The sequence below is a fragment of the Trichechus manatus genome, unplaced genomic scaffold (genome assembly GCF_000243295.1).
Source record: "Trichechus manatus latirostris isolate Lorelei unplaced genomic scaffold, TriManLat1.0 scaffold00157, whole genome shotgun sequence".
Lineage (NCBI taxonomy): Eukaryota > Metazoa > Chordata > Mammalia > Sirenia > Trichechidae > Trichechus > Trichechus manatus.
In genome coordinates, this window is record NW_004444093.1 from 1,820,968 (window position 1) to 1,846,805 (window position 25,838).

General features: G+C 46.1%; 1 protein-coding gene and 1 pseudogene across 2 annotated transcripts in view; both read left to right on the forward strand.

Annotated features, from left to right (window-relative positions):
* SMARCB1 (SWI/SNF related, matrix associated, actin dependent regulator of chromatin, subfamily b, member 1) overlaps positions 1-25,838 on the forward strand; it is a 41,061-nt gene that overhangs the window by 13,944 nt on the left and 1,279 nt on the right. For both annotated transcript variants that reach the window (XM_004386157.3, XM_004386158.3), the window contains exons 6-8: positions 17,912-18,078; positions 18,912-19,102; positions 25,670-25,801. In XM_004386157.3, the coding sequence (XP_004386214.1) occupies positions 17,912-18,078; positions 18,912-19,102; positions 25,670-25,801 (490 nt within the window). The remainder of the gene's footprint in view (positions 1-17,911; positions 18,079-18,911; positions 19,103-25,669; positions 25,802-25,838) is intronic.
* Positions 11,662-12,491, forward strand: LOC111822313 (translation machinery-associated protein 7 pseudogene; annotated as a pseudogene).

Sequence of the window (25,838 nt, forward strand, 5' to 3'; positions counted from 1 at the left end):
AAAGGACTGGAAATGTATCTTATCTGAGTTGCTAGTGAAATGTGGTGTCATATGCCTTCACAGTCACCTTAGCAAGGGGAGTATTAAAATTCTCCAGAAAGGATGAGTTGTCTAACAAGAACAGGTGCCTACATAGACACCATCTTCGCCTAGAAAGGAGACAAGCAAATCCAAGGAGACGGCCATGTGCTGCCTCAGGAAAAGGTTTTGACTCTGTTCCAGCACACAGGCAAAAAGGTAATCAGGGCCTCCCAGGGGTCTACACTGCAGGACATTGTTTCAGAAGGCAAGATTTTAGAGATTTGTGTCTACGTGCTTACCTTGGATACTTAAATAAAGCAAAATGGCACATTCAGGAAGATGAATATACCCCCAAACAGGATAAACCCAAAGAAATCCATGCCAAGTGTGATCATTAAGGTTGTTTATCAACTTGGCTGGGCCATGATTCTCAGTGGTTTGGCAGTTATGATGTAGTTTGCCATTCATATAATAATGTGATCACCTCCATGCTGGGATCTGCTGTGAGTAGCCAGTCATATGAAAGGGAATTTCCTTTGGGGTGTGGCCTACATCCAATATAGGTGAACTTTCTGGCAAGGCTTGTGGGTTTTTGCTTGCTCTGGATTCTGCAGCTGGCTTCTGTTCATCTGACCTCCAGTTCTTGTGATTTGAGCTAGCACCTTACCTGCCAATCTTGAAGTTTGTCAGCCTCCGCAGTCCGCGAGCCAGCAGCCTGCCAGCTTACCTGCTGATCTTGGAATTCATCAGCCTCCACAGTCTGTGAGCCAGAGGCCTATTGTCTGACCTGCTGATCTTGGGTTCGCCAGCCCCTGCAGCTACATAAGTCAGGAGAAGCCTCCAGCCCGACCCACGGACTTGGGACTTTTCAGCCTCTACAACTGCATGAGCTATTTCCTTGATATAAATCTCTCTCTCTCTCTCTATGTGTAGACGCTTCACTAGTTTTGCTTCTCTAGAGATCCCAGCCTAAGATATTTGGTACCAAGAGTGGTCGTACAGAAACAGTATTGTACGGATGAGTTTTCTAAATTGATCTCAAGTCTGGTTAATCTTAAAGATGTTGATGACTGCTACCAGTAGTAAAGAGAGCACTGCTAATCCATGGCATGAGGTGGCAATAGAAATACACAAAATATCGCGACCAATAGATCAGGTATTGGTGACAGGCAAGACTCTGGGTGATCGCATGCTTGACACCTTTCTAGGGTTTTATCATAACGAGAAGTATAAGGAAGCTGGTTGGTTCATCCTGTTTTCGCTGGACAAAGTGAAAGAAAGAGATGAGCTCAGGGCTTCAGAGTCAACGTTCAAGCACCTCATAAACGACCTCAAAGTTTTCACTTGTGCCTTGAAACAAAGCTTTATTTCTTGTAGTAACAGAGCTGATATTGCCAAAAACCAAACCCAGGCTTGCTGGGGCTTAAGTCTAGTTATAGGTCTAGAAGCCACTCTTATTGTAACGGTGGCTGAATTACAATGCCAACTGAACTCCCAGCCTTGATTGGTGTCTGAAGTTAAAGTGAGGGCATTGATTGGAAGAAATGGGATCTTGAAACTTGGGATGGGAACATATGGGCAGATAATCAGGAAGCTGGGACAATGAGCCCCTAAATTCCGTGGAATCACTTCTGGCGACAGAACCAGCCCTCTTACTGCCACGTCTCCAGTAAAACCACTAGCCCCTCTACCCCTATCGGATGAGATTAACCCAGCTGTATCTAAAGAGCCTTTGTCTGAGTCATTGCCTGGAGCATTGCCTGAGGCAGATGCCTTAGAAGACATTGTTGAATGTCCTAAAAACACATCCCCACCACCCATTTTGGCTTCTAGACCTATAACTAGACTTAAGCCCCAGTGAGCCTCAAAAGGTGAAGTACAAAGTGTGACCTGGGGAAGGTATGCTACACTCCAAAATAACTGCTTGAGTTTTCTAATATATACAAACAGAACCTGGGGAATATGTGTGAGAATGGCTATTAAGGATGTGGGATAGTGGTGCAGGGAACACAAAGATGGATCAGTCTGAGTTTATTGATATGGGCTCACTAAGCAGACTCTTCAGTGTTTCAGCTTGAGAGGGTAGGAAAGGATCTAATATTTTATTTGGTTGGGTTACTGAAGCATGGATTACACAGTGGCCTATACTAAATCAAGTTGAAGTACCAGACCTGCCTTGGGTAGAAGAAGGTATCCAAAGGCTTAGGGAAATTGGCATGTTAGAGTGGATTTATCAGGTTAGATCCACAGACCCACACATGGAGTACCCAGAGGACATACCTTTTACCACAACAGTGAGGAACAAATTTGTGAAGGGAGCCCTGGCATCTTTGAAGACTGCTGTGATTGCTATTTTATGTAAGTCAGATTTGACAGTGGGAACTGCCCTAACTGAATTAAGACACCCAACTACAGTGGGGCCGATTGGACCCTGTGGTGGTAGGGGCCAAGTGGCGGCACCCGATCAACAAAGACCAGGTGAGTGTGGTTACTGTAATGGACAGTAGAATCAAAGCAGTAATCAGAATAATCTGACTTGTATGAACTTGTATCATTGGCTACTTAGTCATGGTGTTTCTAGGAGTGAAATAGGAAATCTACTAAATATTTACTTGATCTGTACAAGTGGAAGAATTCTAGGTCAAGTGAACACCAGTCTAACTCAAATTGCCGGAATAGAGAGTCACAACCCCTCATTAGATTCCCAGACTTGAATGAGTTTAAAGACCTACAACCCCTTGAATGAAGGGGAGGCCAGGTCTCCTTGAGAAAGGACCCCATTACACTGCCAAAACTTCATACTGTTAATCTTTTCTCCCAGCCTTCACCAAAGGGATCTATGACCTCTTACAAGAGTGACTGTTGGGGAAGAGGAAATAATCAGATTTAGAGGATTACTGGATACTGGCTCTGAACTGACACTAATTTCGGGAGACCCAAAACGTCACTGTGGCTCACCAATCAGAGTGGGAGCATATGGTGGTGAGGTTATTAATGGAGTCTTAGCTCATTTCCATCTCTCAGTAGGTCTAGTGGGTCTCTGAACCCATCCTGTAATGATTTCCCCAGTTTCCGAATGCATAATCGGAATAGATACACTCAGCAACTGGCAGAACCCCCACATTGGATTTCTGACAAGTGGAGTAAAGGCTATTATGGTAGAGAAAGCCAAGTGGAAGCCATTAGACCTACCCCTACCTGGGAAAATAGTAAACCAAAAGTAATACTACATTCCTGGAGGGATTGCAGAGATTACTGGCACCGTCAAGGACTTGAAGGATGCAGGGGTGGTGATTCCTGCCACATCCCCATCCAACTTGCCTATTTGGCCTGTGCAAGAAACAGATGGATCTTGGAGAATGACAGTGGATTATCGAAAACTTAACCAGGTGGTGACTCCAATTGCAGCTACTGTTCTAGATGTAGTTTCTTTAATTGAGCAAATTAATACATCTCTTGGTATCTGGTATGTAGGTATTGATCTGGCTAGTGCCTTTTTCTACATTCCTGTTTTGAAGGACCACCAGAAGCAGTTTACCTTTAGCTGGCAAGGCTATCAATACACCTTCAGTGTCCTACCTCAGTGTATATCAACTCTTGAGCTCCATGTCGTAATTTAGTCTGCAGGGACCTTGATTGCCTTTTCTTCCACAAGACATCACACTGATCCATTACATTAATGACATTATAATGATTGGACCTTGTAAGGAAGAAGTGTCAATGACTGTGGACTTATTGGTAAAATATTTATGTGCTAGTGGGTGAGAAATTAATCCAACAGAATTTCAGGTGCCTTCCACCTCAGTGAAATTTCTAGATATTCCTTGTAAAGTGAGGGATATGTTATCACATCTGGCTCCTCCCACAACTGAAAAGGAGGCACAGTACCTAGTGTGCCTCTTTGGATTTTGGAGGCAACATATCCCTCATTTGGGTGTGCTGCTCCAGCCTGTTTATCAAGTGACTCGAAAAGCTGCTAGTTTTGAGTGGGGCCCAGACCAAGAGAAGGCTCTGCAACAGGTTCAGCCTGCTGTACAAGCTGCTCTGCTACTTGGGCCATATGATGCAGCTGATCCAACAGTTCTTGAAGTGGCAGTGGCAGATAGAGATGCTGTTTGGAGCCTTAGCAGGCCCCTATTGGTGAATCACAGTGCAGATGAGGCAAAGCCACGCCATCCTCTGCAGGTAACTACTCTCCTTTTGAGAAACAGCTTTTGGCTTGTTACTAGGTCTTAGCAGAGACTGAATGCTTAACCATGGGCCACCAAGTCACCATGTGGCCTGAGCTGCCCATCATGAACTGTTTGTTTCCTTACCCACAGAGCTATAAAGTTGGATGTGCAAAGTAGCAGTCATAAAGGGAGGTAGAGTTTCACCTGAAGTAGTAAACATCAGTGCCAGTAGACCATTATAAGTCACATATACAAGCGATATACTCCGAACACTGTAAATGTATCATAATGGAATTCTACAAAATGTTCAAGTAACCCACAGGAAGGCAAGAAAAGAGAAGTGGAGAAACAAGAAACAGGAAACAAACAGAAAAATAATAAAATGGCAGACTTAAGCCCTAATATGTCAATAATTATATTAATGTAAATGGTCTCAATATACCAGTTATAATACAGAAATTAATACAGAAATTAAAAAACATGACCCAACTATGTTATCTGCAGGGTAACTATTTGTTATACTATTTGTTATCTACAAGAATCTCCATATAATAATATCAGCAAGTTGAAAGTAGAAGGTTGGGAAAAGGACATATCATGCAAACATTAATCAAAGGAAAGCGGGAGTGGCTATATTAATAGAAGAAAAAGTAGACTACAGAACAAAGAACGTTACCAGAGACAGAGGGACATTAAATAATGATAGTCCACTGGGAAGACGTATCGTTCTTAAATGTCTATGCACCAAACAACAGAGCTGGAGAATATGTGAAGCAAAAACTGATAGAACTGAAAGAAGAAATAGACAAATTCACAGTTACAGTGGAGATTTCAGCATCCCTCTCTCAATAATTGATAGAAGAAATAGACAGAAAATCAGCAAGAATATAGAAGAATGCAGTTCCATCAGTCAGCAGAACCTGAGCAACATTTATAGAACACTCTACCAAACTCAGGAGAATACATATTCTTTTCAAATTGCCATGGAACAGATGCCATATAGACCATATTCTGGGACAGAAAACAAACCTCAACAAATTTAAAAATATTATGTTCTCCAACTACAATGGAATCAAATACCTGGAAACTAAACTATATTTGGAATATACAAAAAGTACTTGGAAACTGAGCTATACTTCTAAATATCTAAATAAATAAATACACTTCTATATAAAGAGTAAGTCTCAAGGGAAATTAAAAAAAGTATATGGACCTAAATTAAAATGAAAATACAACAAATCAGACTTTGAGACACAGCTAATGCAGTGCTGAGAGGAAAATTTATAGCACTAAAATGCATGCCATAGAAAAGAAGAAAAGTCTCAAGTCAGTCATCTAAGTTCCTACCTCAAGAACCTAGAGAAAGAGCAAAGTGCACCCACAGCAGCAGAAGTAGGGACAGAATAAAAAGAGGAGAGATCAATGAAATTGAAAACAGAAAAGCGGTAGAGAAAATTCATGAAACACAGAACTAATTTTATGAAAAGATTAATGAAATTGACAAACCTCTAACAAGACAGATAAAAAGTAGAGAAACACAAATTTTCAATGTCATGAATGAAACGGGATATCACTGCAGACCCTGAAGATAGTAAAGGATAGGGTAATACTACAAACAATTCTACATACGTAAAGTTAACAACTTAACAAAATGGACTGATCTCTTGAAAAACACAGACTGCCACAACTCATTTAATGAATATCAAGTAGATAATTTGAATAGCCCTTTAACGACTAAGGAATTTTTTTTTTTATTGTAGTTTAGATGAAGTTTACATTCAAGTTAGTCTCCCATACAAAAATTCATACATACATTGTTATGTGACCCTGATTGCTCTCCCCATACTGTGACAGCACACTCCTCCTTTCCACCCCTGATTCCCCATGTCCATTCACCCAGCTCCTAACCCTCTCTACCTCCCCATCTCACCTCCGGACAGAAGCTGCCCATTCAGTCTCTTGAATCTACTTGAGCTGAGAGGCACACTCCTCACGAGTATCACTTTATGTTCCACAGTCCAGTCTAATCCCTGTATGAAGAGTTGGCCTCGGAAACTGTTTTAGTTCTGGGCTGATAGAGAATCTGGGGGCCATGCTTTCTGGGGTTCCTCTAGTCTCAGACTATTAAATCTGGTCTTCTTACTAGAGTTTGAGTTCTGCACGCCACCTTTCTCCTGCTCCATCAGGGTCTCTCTGTTGTGTTCCCTGTCAGGGTGGTCATTGGTGGTAGCTGGGCACCATCTAGTTCTTCTGGTCTCAGGCTGATGAAATCTCTGGTTTATGTGGCCCTTTCTGTCTCTTGGGCGAATAGTTTCTTGTGTCTTTGGTGTTCTTCATTCTCCTTACGACTAAGGGATTTAGTAGTAACCTGTACAAATTTAAAAAACTCTCAAAAAGAAATCTCCAGGCTCACATGGAATCTACCAAATGTTTAAAGGAGAATTAACACCAGTTCTACACATTCTCTTCCAGAAAATAGAATAGGAAGGAACATTTCCCAGTTCATGTTATGAAACTGGTGTTACTACAATATAAAAACTAGACAAAGATAGTAGAAGAAAGCAAAACTACAGACCAATATCCCTCATGAATATAGATACAAAAATCTTTAACAAAGTATTAGCAAATTCAGCAATGTATAAAAAGAAGTATACATCATGACCAGGGATGCAAGGCTGGTTCAGTATTCAAAAATACAAAATCACTGTAATCTATCATATTGACAGGCTAAAGAAGAAAAATCACATCATTAATCAAGCAGAAAAAGCATTTGACAAAATTCAATGCCCGTTCATGATAAAAACTCGCAGAAAAATAGGAATAGAAGGGAACTTCCTCAACTTGATTAAAAAAACACACCAAAGTCAGTCAAGTCAGTTCTGACTCATAGCAACCCTATAGGACAGAGTAAAACTGCCCCATAGGGTTTCCAAGGAGTGACTGGTGAATTCGAACTACTGACCTTTTGGTTAGCAGCCAAGCTCTTAACCACTGTGCCATCAGGGCTCCTAACTTGATAAAGAGCATCTATAAAAAACTTTACAGCTAGCATTATACTTAATGGTGAAAGACTGAGTGCTTTTCCTCTACGACTGAGAAGAAGGCAAGGATGTCTGCTTTCATCACTCTTATTCAACATAGTACTGGAAGTTCTTGCCAGTGCAGTAAGGCAAGAAAAGGAAATAAAAGGCATACAGATTGGAAAGGAAGAAATAACGCATGACTGTGTGTTGCAGATGATATGACTGTCTACATAGATAATCCGAAGGAATTGTCTACAAAAACAGAACACCTAGAACCAATAACTGAATTCATGAAGGTCACAGAATATAATATAAACATACAAAAATCAATTGCATTTCTATATACTAGCAATGAATACATGGACAATGAAATTAAAAATGCAGTATCATTTACAAACACTGAAAAAAATATGCGTAAATAGTCAAAACACGCAAAATTTGTAGGCTAAAAACTGTGAAACGCTGATGAAAGAAATTAAAGTAGATCTAAATAAATGGAGAGATGTGCTATGTTCATAAGTTAGAAGACTCAACGTAATAAATATGTCAGTTCTCCCCAAATAGATATACAGATTTGATGCAGTTTTATCAAAATCCCAGCAGGATACCATATTTTTACACAAATAATATGCACCTTCTATGTTTGTTTGCCAGCTGCTCCCTCCTCTGCAAGGTATTTTTATAAACGCACTATGCTAATTTTTTTTTTTTTTTTTACAGCAACATGTGGAAAAAAAATTGGCATAGAGGTGCTTATGAAAATACCTCCTGGAGGGAAGGAGTGGTAGGCAAACAGACATAGAAGGTGCATGTTATTTTTGTAAAAATAGGTATTTTGTAGATATAGAGAAGATCGTTCTAAAATTTATACGGAAAAGCAAAGGAACTAGAATAGCTAAAACAAGTTGGAAAAAGAAAAGTGAGAGGAAACAGTCCACATGATTTCAAGACGTACTATATGGCAACAGTAATCAAGACTTTGGTATTGACAGAGATAGACATATAGATCAATGAAACAGAATTAAGAACTGTGACATGGTAGGAGTAGCATGAGAACCTGTCTAACTTCAGGGGGGATAATGTGAATCAAGATCAGCCAAAGGTTAGTCCCTATGAGGTGAAGGTCAGACATACCTCCAACCTTTTTACCAATTCTGACACCAGGCATCCTCCCCATGGGGCACTCTGCTTTTCTGCTGGGTTTGATAATCCACTGCAATGGCCACACAGAACTCACAGACCATACTTATACAGTTAAGTGGTTTATTAAGGAAGTAACAGGTTACAACTCAGCATCAAGATCAATAGGCTACGACTTGGGATCAGGATCAGGAAGCATGCAGACAAAGTCTAGAAGACTCCCTTGAGGCGGAGAACACATTCTTCCGTTCTTCAGTGCAGGACAGCTCTCTCAGCTCCTCTTGGCCATGCAAGCAAGCAGGCCCTTCTCTCTGCCGTGCGTACCTCCTCTCAGCTCTGCAGGCCTCCTCTCAGCCCCCTCAGGACAGGCCTTCCTGCCCCCAGCCTCTCCAGTGCTAACTGACACAGTTCGTAGCCAGCGTGGCAGTTTTGTTCAGCTCTCTTAGCTGCATTCCTAGCAGTAGGCTTCTGCCATCATCACCAACTCTGCTGCAGGGCCCCTTCTGGGCTTCTTGCTGTGTTCAGTATTATAGCCTTTGACCCTTGTTACAGCTCTTTTAGGAGGTTCCTTGCCTCCTTCTCTCTGCTTCTCTCTTCTTCCTTTCTTCTGCTTCTGTCTGCCTACCTCTGTGGGATTGGCTGCACATACAAGCAAACTCTTCTTAGTTTCAAGGCATGGCCCTCCCACCAGGGCCACGAATTTACCAATACCCTCTCTGTAGGCCACAGACACTTCATTTGCATGGTAGACTATAGTCACTTCATTGAGATAAATATATTGATCAGTCCCTGCAAGGTGCATCCCAAACACAGGGTAGGCTGCTGCCCAGGGCCAGACAAAAAGTATCAAATCACAGGTTATTTACATCTTACCCACTAAATGTCAGTGAACCTGGGTAAAAGTAACAAACCCTCTGGGGTTGAAAACTAAGGCAAAGGTAATTCCTCAGGGCTTAGGGGAAATAATCTCTCTCAAGCTATGTTTCCAAAGAACCAAGGCAAAGGGCCACATAAAGGAACTCATTTCACCACAAGAATCCAGAAATAGACCCACAGAAGTATGCCCATCTGACACTTGACAAATGTGCGAAAGCAGCTGAATGGAGGAAATATAGCCCTTTTGAAAATGGGGTTGGAACATTACTGGACATCTATAGGCAAAAAAAAAAAGGAATCTTGATTAAAGCTTGTACCTTATACAAAAATTAATTCAAAGTAGATCACAGACTTAAATGTAAAACACAAAACTATAAAACTTTTAGGGGAAAAAAATGTTTTAGATCTAGGGCTAGGCAAAGAATTCTTAGATTTAATACCAAAAGCACAGCACAGTCCATAAAAGGGAAAATTGACAATTTGGACTTCAAAATTAAAACTTTTGCTCTGTGAAAGCCCCTGTTAAATGGATGAAAAGACAAGATAAAGGGTAGGAGAAAATTTGGAAACTACATTTCTGACAAAGGACTAGTATATAGAATATGTAAAGAGCTTGCAAAACTCAACAGTAAAACAGCAAACAATCCAGTTAGAATATGGGCAAAAGACATGAAGAGACATTTCACCAAAGAAGAAATGCAGGTGCTAAGTATATGAAAAGATGTTCAACAGTGTTAGCCATTAGGGAAATGCAAATAACCACTATGAGATATCATTCCACATCTATAAAAAGTGACATCACCAAATGCTGGCGGGGACACGGAGAAACTGGATTACTCCCATGTTGCTTATGGGGATGTGAAATGGTTCAGCTGCTCTGGAATACAGTTCGGTGGTGTCTTTTAATAATTAAACATGTAACTACCATACAACTCAGCAATTGCACTTCTGGGCATTTATCCCAGAGAAATGAAGACTTACGTTCACAAAAAACCTGTACATGAATGTTTATAGCAGCTTTATTCATAATAGCCAAAAATGAGAACCCAGATGTCCTTCAGTGGGTGAAGGGTTAAATAAACATTGGTACATGGAATACTACTCAGCAATAAGAAGGGATGAACTATTGATACATGCAACAACCTGGATGAATCTCTAAGAGATTATGCTGAGTCAAAAGAGCCAATTCCAAAGTGTTAACTACTGTAGGATCCCATTTATATAACATTCTTGAAATTACAAAAGTATAGAAATGACAAAAGTATAGAAGATTAGTGGTTGCCAGGAATTAAGGAGAGTGTGGGTGAGAAAGGGAAGTGGGCATAGCTATAAAAGGGCAACAGGAGGGTTCCTTATGGTGATGGAGTGTTCTGTATCTTGAATGTATCAATGTCAATATTCTGGTTGTGATATTATTCCATTGTTTTGCGAGATGTTACCACTGGGGAAAACTGGGTAAAGAGTACAGGGGATCTTTCTTTTAAAAATTTATTGTGGTAAACTATATATAACATATAATTTTCCATTTGAACCGTTTTTAAGTGTACAATTCAGTGACATTAATTACAGTCACAACATTGTACAGCCGTCACCACTCTCTCTTTACAGAACTTTTTCATCATGCCAAATATGTAAGTGGAATTGTACAATATTTGTCTTTTTGTGACTGACTTATTTCACTCAGCATGATGTTTCTGAGGTTCACCCGTGTCATAGCATGTGTCAAGATTTCATTTCTCTTTATGGCTGAGTATATTCCATTGTATATATGGACCACATTTTGTTCAGCCATTCATCTATTGATGGACATTGAGGTTATTTCCATCTTTTGGCTGCTGTGAACAGTGCTGCAGTGAACATTGGTTTACATGTATCTCTTTTTTGTTCCTGCTTTCAGTTCTTTTAGGTATATACTTAGAAGCAGAATTGCTAGATTATGTGGTAATTCTATGTTTAACTTTTTGTGGAACCACTAGACTGTTTTCCACAGTAGCTGTACCGTTTTACAGTCCCACCAGCAATGGATATGGGTTCTAGTTCCTCCACATCCTCACCCGCACCTGTTGTTTTGTTTTTTTAAATCATAGCCATCCTAGTGAGCACGAAGTGATATCTCATTGTGCTTTTGATTTGCATTTCCGTAATGACTGATAACGTTGAGGATCTTTTCATGTGCTTGTTGGCCATTTGTGTAACCTCTTTGGTGAGATGTCTCTTCAAGTCCTTTGCCCATTTTTTATTGCTTTGTTGGATTTTTATTGTTAAGTTGTAGAAATTCTTTATATACAGGTAGTCCCTGACTTAATGACATGTTCAAGTTACAATGAACTGTACCTGCAACTGTCTTTTTTTTTTTTTTTTTTTTTTAATCTCATTGTTAGTAATGGACCCCTGGTGCCACAGTGGTTAAGAGCTTGGCTGCTAAACAAAAAAGTTGGCAGTTCGAATCCATCAGCTGCTCCTTGGAAACCCTATGGGGCAGTTCTCCTCTGTCCTATAGGGTCACTATGAGTTGGAATCAACTCGGTGGTGTTTTTTTATCATTAGTAAAAGTACTACATACAGTGTCACTGCACATAATTTACTAGTGTTATCATTCTCATGCCAACCCCCAAAGACAAAGATTGGATTTGTAAAGATACTGATAATAAAAAGAAATAATAATGGAGGGGTAGGTGGGGTCAGGAGCTCGGCTTCCAGTGGCATAGCTGGGGAAGGAGCGGCAAGAGCCATGTCTGGCTGTGAAGGTGGCAAGAAGAAGCCCCTGAAACAGTCCAAGAAGCAGAGCAAGGAAACGGACAAGGAAAATAAGGCTTTCAAGCAGAAACAAAAAGAAGAGCAGAAGAAATTCGAGCTAAAAGCGAAGGCCACGGAAGAGGGCCCCTTGGCCACAGGTGGAATTAAGAAATCTGGCAAAAAAATAAGCAGTACTTTGTGGCTAAAGTGATGGTGACCCTTGATTCCATTCCTTTTTAAACATCTGGATTCCCTGCTGTAACATCTGTTGCCACCTGTGGTTAGAGTAAAATATTGTCTTGGAGCCTGTTGTATATTTAAGAATAAACTTTTGTAAAAAAAAAAAAAAATCATACAACGGTTCATCTCTTTAGTTCTTCTCGCTCAGCCATTCCTATCTTAGCTGTGTGGTCAGAATAAACCCAGTCCAGAATCCTGCCAGAGTCTGCTCTTCAGTCTTTGTTATGCCCTGAATTCTGTACCTCCTGGAATTAAACTATCTCATTTGAAAAAAAAAAAAAAAGAAATAATAATAAAAACTAAAAAAAGTGAGGTATTCAACTTGTCAGAACCGACTTATGACAATTGTCAGAATGGAACCCTGTCATAAGTTGGGGACTGCCTGTATTCTTATCAGATATATGATTTGCAAATATTTTTTTTCCCAATCTGTATGCTGTGTTTTCACTTTCTTGATAGAGTCCTTTGATACACAGAAATTTTTCATTTTGCTGAAATCCAATTATCTATTTTGCCTTTTGCTGCTTATGCTTTTGGTGTCATATCTAAGAATCCATTGCCAAAAGCAAGTACCGACACAGCTTGACCAAAGGAAATGATGCCACTAAGAAGCACACTGGAGAAAAGAATGTTTGTGCTAAAGAATATGATATACATAATTTTGCAACACTAACAATAACCAAAAAATGAGTGTATGGTCACCTATGTATGTGTATAGGCATATATGAGTATGGGTAGGTACAGGTGTGTACATACGTGTGCAGAGATAGAAGTATCTATATATATGTATGTACAGATATGTGTGTGCTCACATATATAACCATAGAAAACATAATTAGCAGATATTTCTCAGACATAACCAAACACCTTGTGAAAATGGTTTTCTGGGTTTGAAGGCTTGAGACCTTAATTTCATGGGCCAGCTTAGTCAATTGCCATAATACATGTCTTAGTTATCTAGAGCTGCTCCAACAGAGAAATACCACAAGTGGATGGCTTTAACAAGCAGAAGTTTATTTTCTCACAGTCCAGTAGGCTACAAGTCCAACCTCAGGGCATCAGCTCCAGGAGAAGGTTCTCTCTCTCTCTCTGTCAGCTCTAGAGAAAGGTCCTTGTGATGCATCAGTCTTCCCTTGGTCTGGGAGCATCTCAGCACAGGAACCTCTGGTCCAAAGGACGCGCTCTGCTCCCGGCACTACTTTCTTGGTGGTGTGAGGTTCCCATGTGTCTCTGCTCGCTTCTCTCTTTTATATCTCAACAGAGATTGTATTAAGACACTAATCTTGTCAACCTCATCAGTATAACCTCGTCCCAGTGATAGAATTTAAAACACATAAGGAGATCCATATAATCTCATCATAGTGATACAGTATACAACACATAAGTAAATCACATCAGATAACACAGTCATACAATACTGGGAATCATGACCCAGCCAAGCTGACAGGTATTTTTGGGGGACACAACTCAGTCCATGACAATATAGTTCACAAAGTTCATGTTCTGCATCCTAGTGAGGTGAGTAGCGTCTGGAGTCTTAAAAGTTTGCGAGCAGCCATCTAAGATACAACTCTTGGTCTCTGCTCATCAGGAGTAAAAGAGAAAAGGAAACCAAAGTCTCAGAAAAGAAACTAGTCTACAGGGCTAATATTCTGCACTAGCCACAGCCTCATCTACCCTGAGACCAGAACTTGATGCCCAGCAACCACTACCGACCATTCTGATCAGGGCCACAATAGATAGACCCTGATAGAACGAGAGAAAAACACAGAACAGAACTCAGTTTCTTAAAAAGTCCAGACTTATTGGACGATTTGACAGTAGAGGATTCTCTGAGACTGTCACCCTGAGATATTCTTTAAAGTTTGAACTGAAACTATCCTGAGGTCACTTTTTAGTGAAATAACAGATTGGCATACAAAAGAAGGTATGTTACCTGTAAGTACGGTTTTCTATTAAAAATATATGAGACCAAAAGGTCAACAATTACTCTAAATCAAAGATGAGAAGATAAGGGGGCAGGGAAACTAGAGCACTGGAAAAGAAACAACCAGAACGCAGTTGAAAAGAGTGTTGACACATTGTGAAAAATGTAACTAATGTCACTGAACAATTTGTATAGAAATTGGCAAATGGGAACCTAATTTGCTGTGTAAACTTTCACCAAAAACACAAAATTATTAAAGAAAAAAAAGGGGGGGGGGCTGAAGCATTACTCCTATGTTTTTTTGTAAGAGTTTTATGGTTTTAGCTCTTACATTTAGGTCATTGATCCATTTTGAGTTAACTTTTGTATATGGTTCAAGATATGAGACCACATTCATTCTTTTGCATGTGGCTATTCAGTTGCCCTCGCACAATTTGTTGAAGAGACTATTCTTTCCCCATTCAGTGGACTTGGCACCCTGGTCAAAAATCAATTGACCATATACATAGGTTTATTCTGGACTCTCAATTCCATTCCACTGGTCTATATGTCTGCCTTTATACCAGTACCACATTCTTTTGATTACTGTAGCTTTGTAGTACATTTTTAAATCAGGGAGTGTGAGTCCTACTACTTTTTTTTTCTATTTCAAAATTGCTTTGGCTATTAAGGCCCTTTTCCATTCCATATGAATTTGAGGATTGGCTTTTCCATTTCTGCAAAAAAAGACTTGGAATTTTGATAGGGATTGTATTGAATATTTAGATCACTTTGGGTAGTGTTGACATCTTAACAATATTAAGTCTTCCAATCCATGGAGGTGTATCTTTCCATTTATTTAGGTCTCCCTTGGTTTCTTTCAGTGATGTTTTATAGTGTTCAGTGTACAAGTCTTTTTACTCCCTAGTTAAATTTATTTTCAGCTATTTTATTCCTTCAGATGCTATTGTAAATGGATTAGTTTTCCTAATTTCCTTTTTAAATTGTTCATTGCTGGTATATAGAAACACAACTCATTTTTGCATGTTGATCTTGTACCCTACAACTTTGTTGAGTTCATTTATTAGCTGTAGTGTAGTAGCCTTGTGAATTCTTTGGGATTTTTTTTTTTTTTTTTTGGTATAGATTCAAGTCAACAGTGAATAGAGGTAGTTATACTTCTTTCTTTCCAAATTTCGATGTCTTTTATTTCTTTTTCTTGCCTAATTGCTCTGAGTAGGACTTCCAGTACAATGTTGAATAGCAGTCGTAAGAGTGAGCATCCTTGTTGTGTTCGTGATCTTAGGGGGAGAGCTTTCAGTCCTTCTCCATAGAGTATGATGTTAGCTGTGGGTTTTTCGTGAACACTCTTTACCATGTTGAGTCATTTCCCTTCTATTCCTGGTTTGTTGCATGATTTTATCATGAGACGGTGTTAGATTTTGCTAAATGCTTTTTCTGCATCAATTGAAATGATAATGTGTTTTCTTTCCTTTGTTCTATTAATGTGGGAAGGCTCTTGGATCACACAAATAATATGCCCTTGATGACTAACCTTAAAGGTTGGTGGTCTGAACCTACCCACTGGCACTGTGGAGGAAAGGCCTGGTGGTCTGCTTCCTTTAAGATTACAGCCAAGAAAACCCTATGGAGCAGTTCTGCTCTGTAACACATAGGGTCACCATGAGTCAGAATCGACTCAGTGGAAACAGGGTTGGTTTTTCTGGTTTATTAATGTAGTGTATTACATTGATTGATTTTCTTGTTGAACCACCCTTGTACTCCTGGGATAAGTCCCACTTGTTTCTCTTTATTCTTTCTTACAACTGCAATTGAATCTACAATTATCTCAAAAGGTTTAATTTTTAAAAAAGTAGGTCATGTGCTCAGGTGCTTAATGTGAGCACTTCTGTGTCTTGCTGTAACCTTCAAAATAAGCCACTCTTACTTGCTGCGTGAGTTGCCAACGCTTATCTGGCTGCATGTCATGTGGCCTAGAATGGTGCTTTTAGGACGGCTGGTCTCCAGCCTTCTTTCAGACAGTAAGGGAATAGTGGGATCAGATTCCTGTCAAAGCCAGACCTGGATCTTGTTGATGGGGTCGTGCTGTCTGCTCCTGAAGGAATTCTTTCTTAGCTCCCTCTTGCCTGCAGCTCATTCCAGAGTGATCTTGTCTTCAAGGTTTGGGTTACAAAATCAGGGCTAGAACATTTGACAGCGGGACATTGCTGTCATCTGTCCAGCTGCAGACCCTTCCTGCAGCCTCACTCTCAGTGTGGCTGTACTTACAGGATCTGTACAAACCTCCCCACTTGTCATCTTGGTGAGCATGAGCCAAGGGTCAGCTGAGGGAGGCCTGTGAAAAATCACAAGCCACTTGGTGTTTTCCCTGAGGGGTTCCTCTCCTAGGTGGTAAGGTGGTGGACGGAGCCATGGTCCCTGGTTGATGCTGGCCCGAGGCAGGGGCATTTGGAATGAGGTGGAAGGTTGGAGCCACGGTCTCCCCCTCACCCCCAGTCAGTGCTGGCTCAAGGGTGGCATCAGGAAGGAGGCTGGCATTTGTTTTGGTGGGACTGCTTCACAAGCTAGTAGATTGTCTTGAGGAGCATTGTAACAGGTTGTCACTTTCACAGATTTGGCATCCAGGACCTCGCCATGGCAGTGTGTTCCCGCACTGTTAATAAAGGTCCTCAAGCAGACACTTCCTGGGCCAGGTGGTTTTCCAGGTGCTTTTTGAAGCTTGAGTTTTATGGAGTTTTGTTTGTTTGTTTTAACCATCTGTGTTGTAACAGGCCACCACCCGTCTGTTTGTTTGTCATTGTAGTGGCTTGCATGTTGCTATGATGCTTGAAGCTATGCCACCGGTATTTCAAATACCAGCAGGGTCACCCATGGTGGACAGATTTCAGCAGAGCTTCCAGACTAAGACTAGGAAGAAAGGCCTGGAAATCTATTTCTGAAAATCAGCCAATAAAAACTTTATGGATCACAACAGAACATTGTCTGACTCACTTGCTTTGGACATGTCATCAGGAAAGATCAATTGCTGGAGGAGGACATCATGTTGGGTGAAGCAGAGGGCCAATGAGGGCAAAGGAGACTCTCAGTGAGATGGATTGGAACAAGAGCTGCACTGATAGACTCAAACATGCCAGTGAGAATGAGGATGACTTAGGACTGGGCCATGTTTTGTTCTCTTGTACATGAGGTCACCATGAGTTGGAGCTGATTCAGTGGCAGCTAACAACAACATAATAGTAAGGAGGTTAAGAGAGGAATGTGCCTGGGAGCTGGAGCTCTGGGTGGGAGAGCTGGTGACATGCTAGAGAGTGTGCTGAGCACCAGAGCCCACGACGGGCATCAGGGTACAAATGGGACCCCGCAGCCTTGCCCCCCAGACTTGTGCAGCAGGCAGGGGATGTCATAGCTGATTGTAGCACTGTGTCGTACATGCTAGTGCAGAGTAGAGGACAGAGCGCATGTCCCCAGAGGAGCAGGCGAGGGAAGGCGTCACTGAAGCCAGGTCATAGAGGAAGACCACTCCGGGCACTGGTGTTTCAATGAAAGTTGGCTGGGAGGGTACTGGGCAGCCGGCCTGTCCCCTCGGCAGGGGGCTCGACCTCTCAGCGTGGAAGAGGAGATGTGAGTGGAGGATGGCAAGGACACGTGTCAGGTCCCCCAACCCCATCCATGAGGGCCACCCTCATGTCCCCAGTCTTCATGGCAGACAAGGAAAGGGGGGCGTCCAGGTGCCCAGGACTGGAGCATCAGCCAGTCGTCCCGTCTTCTGATTGCAGAGAAGCTGATGACCCCCGAGATGTTCTCGGAGATCCTCTGTGACGACCTGGACTTGAACCCACTGACATTTGTGCCGGCCATCGCCTCAGCCATCCGGCAGCAGATCGAGTCCTACCCCACAGACAGCATCCTGGAGGACCAATCAGACCAGCGTGTCATCATCAAGGTAGGCGCCCCGCCTTCACACTAGGTACCAGCAATAAAGCAAGGCCTTGGCACCATCCATCTCTGGGGTCAGTACTGTGGGGAGGGGCTTTGGGAAGCCTTCTCAGGGGCAGCACCCCCCACCATGGAGGGCAAGCAAGGTGTTCAGCAGCTTCTGTCAGTTAGGTGTCACTGCTAGGCACGTCCAGAGCAGACCGTCTTGGGGTACTGCTGTGGGTCAGGCACTGAGCAGAGCCCAGCAGTACAAGGGAGGTAGAGAAGCTGACACAGGCCAAGACCAGGCAGGTGCCATAGTGGGACCGGCGTCACCACACTTGCCCTGCACAGTGGGGCCTGTGTCTCCATGCTTGCCCCGCACAGTGGGGATGGGGACATGGTCTCCATGCTTACCCTGCGTGTGCTCCCTGTGCTGTCTCCATAAGCCCCTCCGCAGTCCTGTGAGGGATGAGGCAGGCACTTGGTGACACTGAGCTGAGTCCTGCCTGGCCATTGTGGTCACATGAAGATTGGGGTTCCTGGCTGAGGGACTGGCAAGGATGAAGGCACTGAGGCAGGAGGAGCTCCGTGTGTGGAAGGGCAGGCAAGAGGGCATGGCCATTGCAGTGAGCGAGTTGGGCAGGCATAGGGGAGGTGGACTCAGGCTGCCCTCTCTTTGCAGTCCCAGGAGGTTCATGGGGTCAGGCCCATTTTGCAGGTGGGGAAATTGCAGCCAGAAGGAGGGCCTCTCTCAGGTCTCAGCTCATGTCTGGTGGGCCTGAGAAGCTGCCCTCATGTGCTCCAGGCCTCTCTGGGTGGCTGCATGTGAGACACACTAACCCTCGTGTGTGCCCCTAGCTGAACATCCACGTGGGCAACATTTCCCTGGTGGACCAGTTTGAGTGGGACATGTCGGAGAAGGAGAACTCGCCTGAGAAGTTTGCCCTGAAGCTGTGCTCGGAGCTGGGGCTAGGCGGGGAGTTTGTCACCACCATCGCCTACAGTATCCGGGGACAGCTGAGCTGGCACCAGAAGACCTATGCCTTCAGGTAGGACACACAGCCCTCCCGCTGTCCTCTGCAGAGCATCTCAAGGAGACTTCTTTCTTCACATGAATTGGGTACCTGGGGCTTTCTTGGGCCTTGCAGTCTGGTCACGCCTTAGAGGCCACAGCCATCAGACTAGAGACAGACAGACCCAGACAGGCTCTTGCGTCATGCGCTCCACCCCACCAGAGACCTGGGCTCAGCCGGACTCCAAGTCCTGGGTCGGGGTCGGCTGCGTCAAGAGAAGCGTGGATCTGGGTGGCCAGCAGCATCAGAGTTCTGTCACTGTGAGCTCGAACCCCTGACATCTGCTTAGCCCCCAAGTCCCATCTGTCTGTCCCTCTTGGCTTTACCCCTGAGGCCTTCTGTCCGCCTCCACCCCCACCACCACCCTGGCTTGTGGTCTGGCACCCACAGCAACTGTGTGGCAGTTCTCTAAGCTTTCACGCAAACTGTTACCCATCAGGGTTCTTCGGTGGAGGGCCTTGCCGAGTCTGTCTTCGGCATGGCCTCCCCCAGCGGCTACTTTTTCCTGATCTTACTCTCACCTTTCCCTTCATTCGCTGGGTCAGAGAACATCTGAGGAGCACCCATGCGGGGCTGGGCCTGGACAGGGTGCCGGGGAAGGGACAGGGTGCCAGGGAAGAGACAGGCCATCTGGGCCCCACCCTCAGCCCTGCTGAGAAGGCAGGAGTGTGAACAGGACATCATGGCCTTGTGTCCTCTGTGCTAGGGGATTGGCCAGAGGGTAGGGGCTCCTCAGGTGGGGCCTTGCCTTCCTGTTCCTTTTAGGGGGCTGAGCATACAAGTGCTAACTGTGGTGGAGCCCACCGCCTCATCAGGACATGGAGTGGGGAGCCCACTCAGGGCTGCTGCTCAAAACATCCAGCTCTGTCCTCTAAGCTCTTGCTTGTGTTAGGAGTGGGTAGGACAGAAGTGCTGAGCATCCCTGTGTCAAAACATGATGTTAGGGTTCATGCCACGTGTCAAACTGTTACTATCCACATGTGGTTGTCATTATGGGCAGGGCCTGCAGCTTAGAGTGACGAATGAGGAGCCAGGACCCAAGTCCCTTTGCAGACATGATGGTTAATGAGTCTGTGAGTCATCTTGTTTTCCCAGAAATCCCATGAGACAGTGCTTCTGCTGCCTATAAATCTGACCAGGAGAGAAGGAATGACTTTTCCACAGGGTGGTGGCTCCGCCCGTAGTGGCTGAGTACCCCACCTCTGGGCTGAGGTGGGTATCCAGGGTCTCCCATGGCATCCCACCTGAAGGGCCAGGCTGGGGAGTGGGTGTCTACTGGCACCTCCTGCTTCTGGCAGGTGAGCAGTGTGCCGTCTGTTCCCTCTTTACTGGTGCCAAGTTTGACAGGCCCAAGAGCCTGTTGGGGACAAACTCGCCCCCAGGAGTCGCCCTCAGGCCTTTTAAGGCTGTAACATTGCATAGGTCCTGGGGATGATCCTGACACAGGTCACCTCACCCCAGACTGCGTTCAAGTCATAGCCCACACTCTGGGCTCTCAGACACAGACAGTGTGTCTTGCTCCAAGCAGCTGGATGCGAGGTATCAAAACTCCACCTGGCCACATGGTGGCCGCCAGCACCATTCGGGGCTTCAGAATTAGAGTCACTGAGCCCTCTTGCAGGGTCCTTCCTGCATAGTTCCCTCGACCACCAGCCTGGGCAGCACCCCCAACTCTGACCCTAGGACACCTGACTAGCCACCTTGGCCCTTGCCTGTTCCAGGGTGGCCAACATGAGGCCACTTGGCTCCTGAGCCGCCTCCCGCTGCACGCTTATCAGCTGGCAGGTCCGGATTTACAGGCAGATTCCTCCCTTATCTTGGTGACTGGTTAATGAATTCTAGCCACGTGGAGCTGGGAGCCACGGAGCCTCATCCCACCACGGTGGTGGTGCTGAGCGTGCAGGTTTTGGGTCTTCAGATGAAAGCAGGGCCGCCCACTGGGAACTGGGCACACACGTTGCTCCCCGTTAGCCGGGGCCAACAAGGTGGGAGGGCTGTGGCCTGCCTGGGGCCAAGGCAGGCATCCCATCACCTTTGGGCATCAGGAGGGCCGCCTGCACCCCCCAGCTGGCCAGGCCTCATGAGCAGGGCTTCGCACCTTGGCCCAGCACATTCTGTGTGCTGCATCTGGTCTCAGCAGCCAGGGTGCTCACCTGGGAGTGTGCTGCAGAGGGGAGGGCCAGAGGCCAACTCATCCCAGGTGTTACTGTCCGGGGGACAACTGTGGCCACTGCAGAGAGTGAGGGGTGGAAGGTGTGACCCCTGCCCACCCATACTCGTCCCACAGCACCACTCACCTCCCCCCAGGGTGAGTGGTACCCATAGGGTACAGGGTGCCTGCTCAAGGCCCCCCAGCAGAAGGGAGAGCCACCCAGCCCACGGAGGACCTGGACCAGGAGCCCTGGCCTGGCCTTTGTGCTACATGTAAACCTTGACAACTCCTGCACCACTCAACTTGGTTCTAAGTCCTGGGGCTCTGTCACTATGTTGGAAGACTCAGTCCTACCAGCAGTCCTGTCTGTCCCTTCCCATTCCTAAGCCCATCCCATTGTGGCGCCCTCCTCAGGACAAGGACCACTGTCCACAGTAGGCTGAGGTGAGCCACTGGTCACAGGATGTGTGTGACAGGTGAGGTGCCCAAGGGTGGGGACCGGGGCCAAGCTCGACCACTGCCCAGCACTCAGCAGTAGGGGCACAGGGGTGGACCTGGAGAGGCCAGGAAGTAGGCTTTGGGTGAGCATGAAGGGAGAAAATGGGTGTGCCACAAACTAGGAGCACACGGCAAACTGGCTAGGACCCCAGTCCCCTAGAGGACAGAGCTGGACCAGCCAACATGGATGTCTAGGAGCAGGGCAGTGGAGACAGAGTGACAGGAGGGGGCGGGGCATAGCCTGGGGCTGGGCTGGACAAAGGGGTGTTTGGACGTTTTCCCAGAGCCGAGTCTGCTGCTTGCTCCTCCTGTGTAGGAGAATTTCATCCGGCAAAGTCTTCTGGCCCCTCCTGAGCTGGGCACCCAGAGGACACAGACACGTGGGGTGGCCACCAACATGTAGTGACAGTGCACAGCATGAAAGACCATGAATCGAGTTAGCTGGCTCTGCTGGCTGGAAGGACAGGGTAGGTGCTCAGGGCGGCAGGCAGGCGGCCTATCTCTGGGCACTAACTGTGGATCAGACAGTAGAGGTTTGCCCTCGGGACTCCTCACACCAGTGACCCTGCCAGGAGCATGTGCTGTAGGGGTGCTGGCAGGGGGTGAAGGGTCAGGGCACTGGGCATCTGGGCCTGAGTGAGGGCCAGAGACAGTGGCACTGGTACAGTCTCAGGAACTTGGTGGGGGGACGCCAGGGTCACATTTGCACAGAACAAGGTGAAGAGGTTAGTCCTGATGTTCTGCCCATTAGCCCTGCCTGACATCACGGTGGGTGGGTTTTTGTAACGGCTTATTAAAAGCTGTAATTAATATGCCCTACTTGTACCCATCTAAAGTGTACAGTTCAGTGGTTTTTAGTATATTCATAGATTGTACAGCCATCACCACTCTCTAGTTTTAGAGAGTGGTCTATTTAGTGTCTATTCAGGTTTTTTGCCCATTTTTTAATTGGGTTGTATCTTCCTGAGTTTTCAGAGTTCTTTATATATTCTGGATTGTTGGGTGTCATCGAGTCAATTCCAACTCATAGTGACCCTATATGACAGAGTAGAACTGCCACAGAAGGTTTCCCAGGCAGTAATCATTATGGGAGCAGATCGCCAGGTGTTTTCTCCCAACGAGTGGCTGGTGGGTTTGAACCACTAACCTTTCAGTTAGCAGCCAAGCACTTAACCAGTGCACTACCAGGGCTCCTTATATTCTGGATACTGGACACTTACAAGTCGTATGATTTCCAAAAATTTTCTCTCATTCTGTGGATTGTCTTTCACTTTCTTGATGATGTGTTTTGAAGCACAAAAGTTTTTAATATTGATGAAGTCCAATTTATCTATTTTTCATTTTATTTCTTGTGCTTTTAGTGATATATGTAAGAAACCATTGCCAAATCTAAGACACGAAGATTTACACCTATGTTTTCCTCTAAGAGTTTTATAGTTTCAGTTCTTGCATTTAGGTGTTTGATCTGTTTGAGTTAATTTTTGTATGTGGTGTGAGGTAGGATACAAGTTCATCCTTGTGCATGTGGAGATCCAGTTGTTTGAGCACCATTTGTTGAGAAGACTGTTCCCTCCACTGAATGGACTTGACACCCTTGTTGGAGGGGACATCGAGTTTCATCTCCTCTCCTCCCAGCTGTGTGGCTGCAGGCAGGCCATTTCCCCTCCACTCGATTCTCTCGTTTATCTCAGCTGGCCTGCATCTAGTGCCTGCTGCATCCAGTGGTGTCATGGAAGCGAGATCCCATTGAACATGAACATCATGGTACCCCACAGGCCTCAGTCCCTTCCCGGCCTGGGTGTGTGTCCCCACCTGGACACTGCAGGGCTGTGGGGATGACCCACAAATCAGAATCCCCTCCAAGGAGGGGACACGGGGCGGCTCTCACAGCCTCCAGGTCCTCGAGCTCAGGCTGCATCTGCCGCTGTCCCCACGGCCCAAGTCAGCCTCCATGCTGGCTCCAGGCCCACCCGATGTGGTTGGGTCAGGCAGTTCTTACTTTAGAACAAGCCCACTGGGTTGGAATCTTTCCAGAGTTAAAGAGGTAAACAAGGGGCCTCAGGGACCACTCACGAGCACTTGTTTATGCAGGATGGAAACATCTTTTGCCCCTCGTTGTGGCTGTGGCACCTTTCATGTCTCCCTCCCAGAAGGCAGCCAGCACCCGAGTGATTGATGATGGTCTGGGGCTGGATGGTTCCTACATTGCCAAACCCCAGGCACTAGCTGGAGAGCTGCCATCAGGAGATTCTGAGGAAGGGCCTGCCCCAGTGTTCAGGGGTGGGTGGGTGGCAGGGCCCAGCCATACATCTCTGAGTCACCAGCATGCGCTCAGTGTCTGGGCCTAGTGGGTGTGGACTTGACGAGGTGAGCTTCAGGAGCAGGAGGCCAGGCCATTTCCACAGAGGGGACATGGTAGCAGCTGTCTCCCTGCCAGGCAGGCCCCATGTGGGCCTGATGGGGTCTCACAAGCACTGGGTGCCGTGAGAGTCCCAGGAGGCACCAGCCCACTGTGCCAGCCTCAGCCACGCCCAGGCAGGAGGTCAGCCAAGGCTGGCCCAAGAGCAGGGAGCCCGGAGTGGGCACATAGGGGGACCAGCTGCAGGTGCTATGTGAGAAGGTTCCAGGCCCCTCAGTACTCTCAGTGGGTGGATGTTGGCTACTCATAGTAGCCCTCTGGCAGTCCTCACAGCAGCAAAGATCATTCCCACTTCACAGATGACAGGCTAGAACCACCAGGCAGCAGGCCAACCAGGGGCCATCTACCCCCTTTCCCCCAGAGCTCCCCCTGCCTGCTGAGTGCAGCAGTAGAGCAGGGCAGTTTTCTGGGACTGGGCCTCAGAAGACAAGAGGAAGGATCCTTGCGGGCATGTGGCAAGACCCATGGGAGGATCATGGTCATGCTGAGGCTTGTTTGCCAGGCCAGGGGCTGGGCGTGATCTGATCAGGAAGGCTCCGAGCCCTGGAACTGCTCTCTATCCCCAAGGTGGAGCTGACAGTGGGTCCCGAGGCCCTCCTGGAACCCATGCATCTGGAAGACATCCACCTAGCGCCCTCCTCCCCATCCCAGTGCTCCTGGGCCCGCTCTTGACCTCCCTCCCCAACGCTGGGTGTCTAGACCGTCCTGGGAGCACAGTCCACTGGCAGGGGCATGCTCAGGTAGCCTTCACGGCATGGACCACTGGGTCTCTGAGGGACCCCAGGGCAGAGTAGGGTCAGGGATGCAGTTTCCAACTCGGCTTTGCTCACCAGCTGTCTGACCAAGCAAGTAACCAGGCCTTTCTGGGACTTAGCCTGGCCCCATGAAGTGGGCCAAGGGGCCACAATACAGAACACTGAGGAATGGGCAGCCCAGCAGCCCTCTGCATCTGGAGGGGATGAATACCTCAGGGGGTCAGAGGATTCCTCCTGCCACCATTTTTCTTCCTGTTCCTCTGGCCTGCGAGCTCTGATGGGTCCTGGCCCTGGACTGAGCAGGGTGATTGACTCTCCTTCCCTGCCCAGGTGGATACTGCCTCCTGGTTGTGATCCACCAAGCACCGGAGTAGTCCAGCTAACCTGCTTTCTTGGTGGACCCGCCCCCCCGGCCAGTGAGCAGCCCCTTCCCCCTCAGCCGAGCAATGCTGGGGTGACTGACACAGGGCCTGTTGGGAGTGTGTTCTGCAGAGAGGCCCGTGGGGTCCCAGGGTGCCGGTGTTGGAGCTGGGGCATCCCTAGGCCACCTAGTGCAGAGGACTGCTCCAAGGAGCTGGGAGATGGAGCCTGGCCAAGCCTCGGCAATGGCCGCAGAACACTGGCGGACAGCTTTCCATCTGTAGGGCGGGCAGTGTGGTTCTGGGCCCCACCAGTGCTGCTGTGTGAACCAGTCACTGCTCTCCCTACCCCTTCTGCAGTGAGAACCCCCTGCCTACGGTGGAGATCGCCATCCGGAACACTGGCGATGCCGACCAGTGGTGCCCGCTGCTGGAGACCCTGACAGACGCCGAGATGGAGAAGAAGATCCGCGACCAGGACAGGAACACAAGGTACCCTCCAGCCCCTGCAGCTGCTCTGCCCACAGGT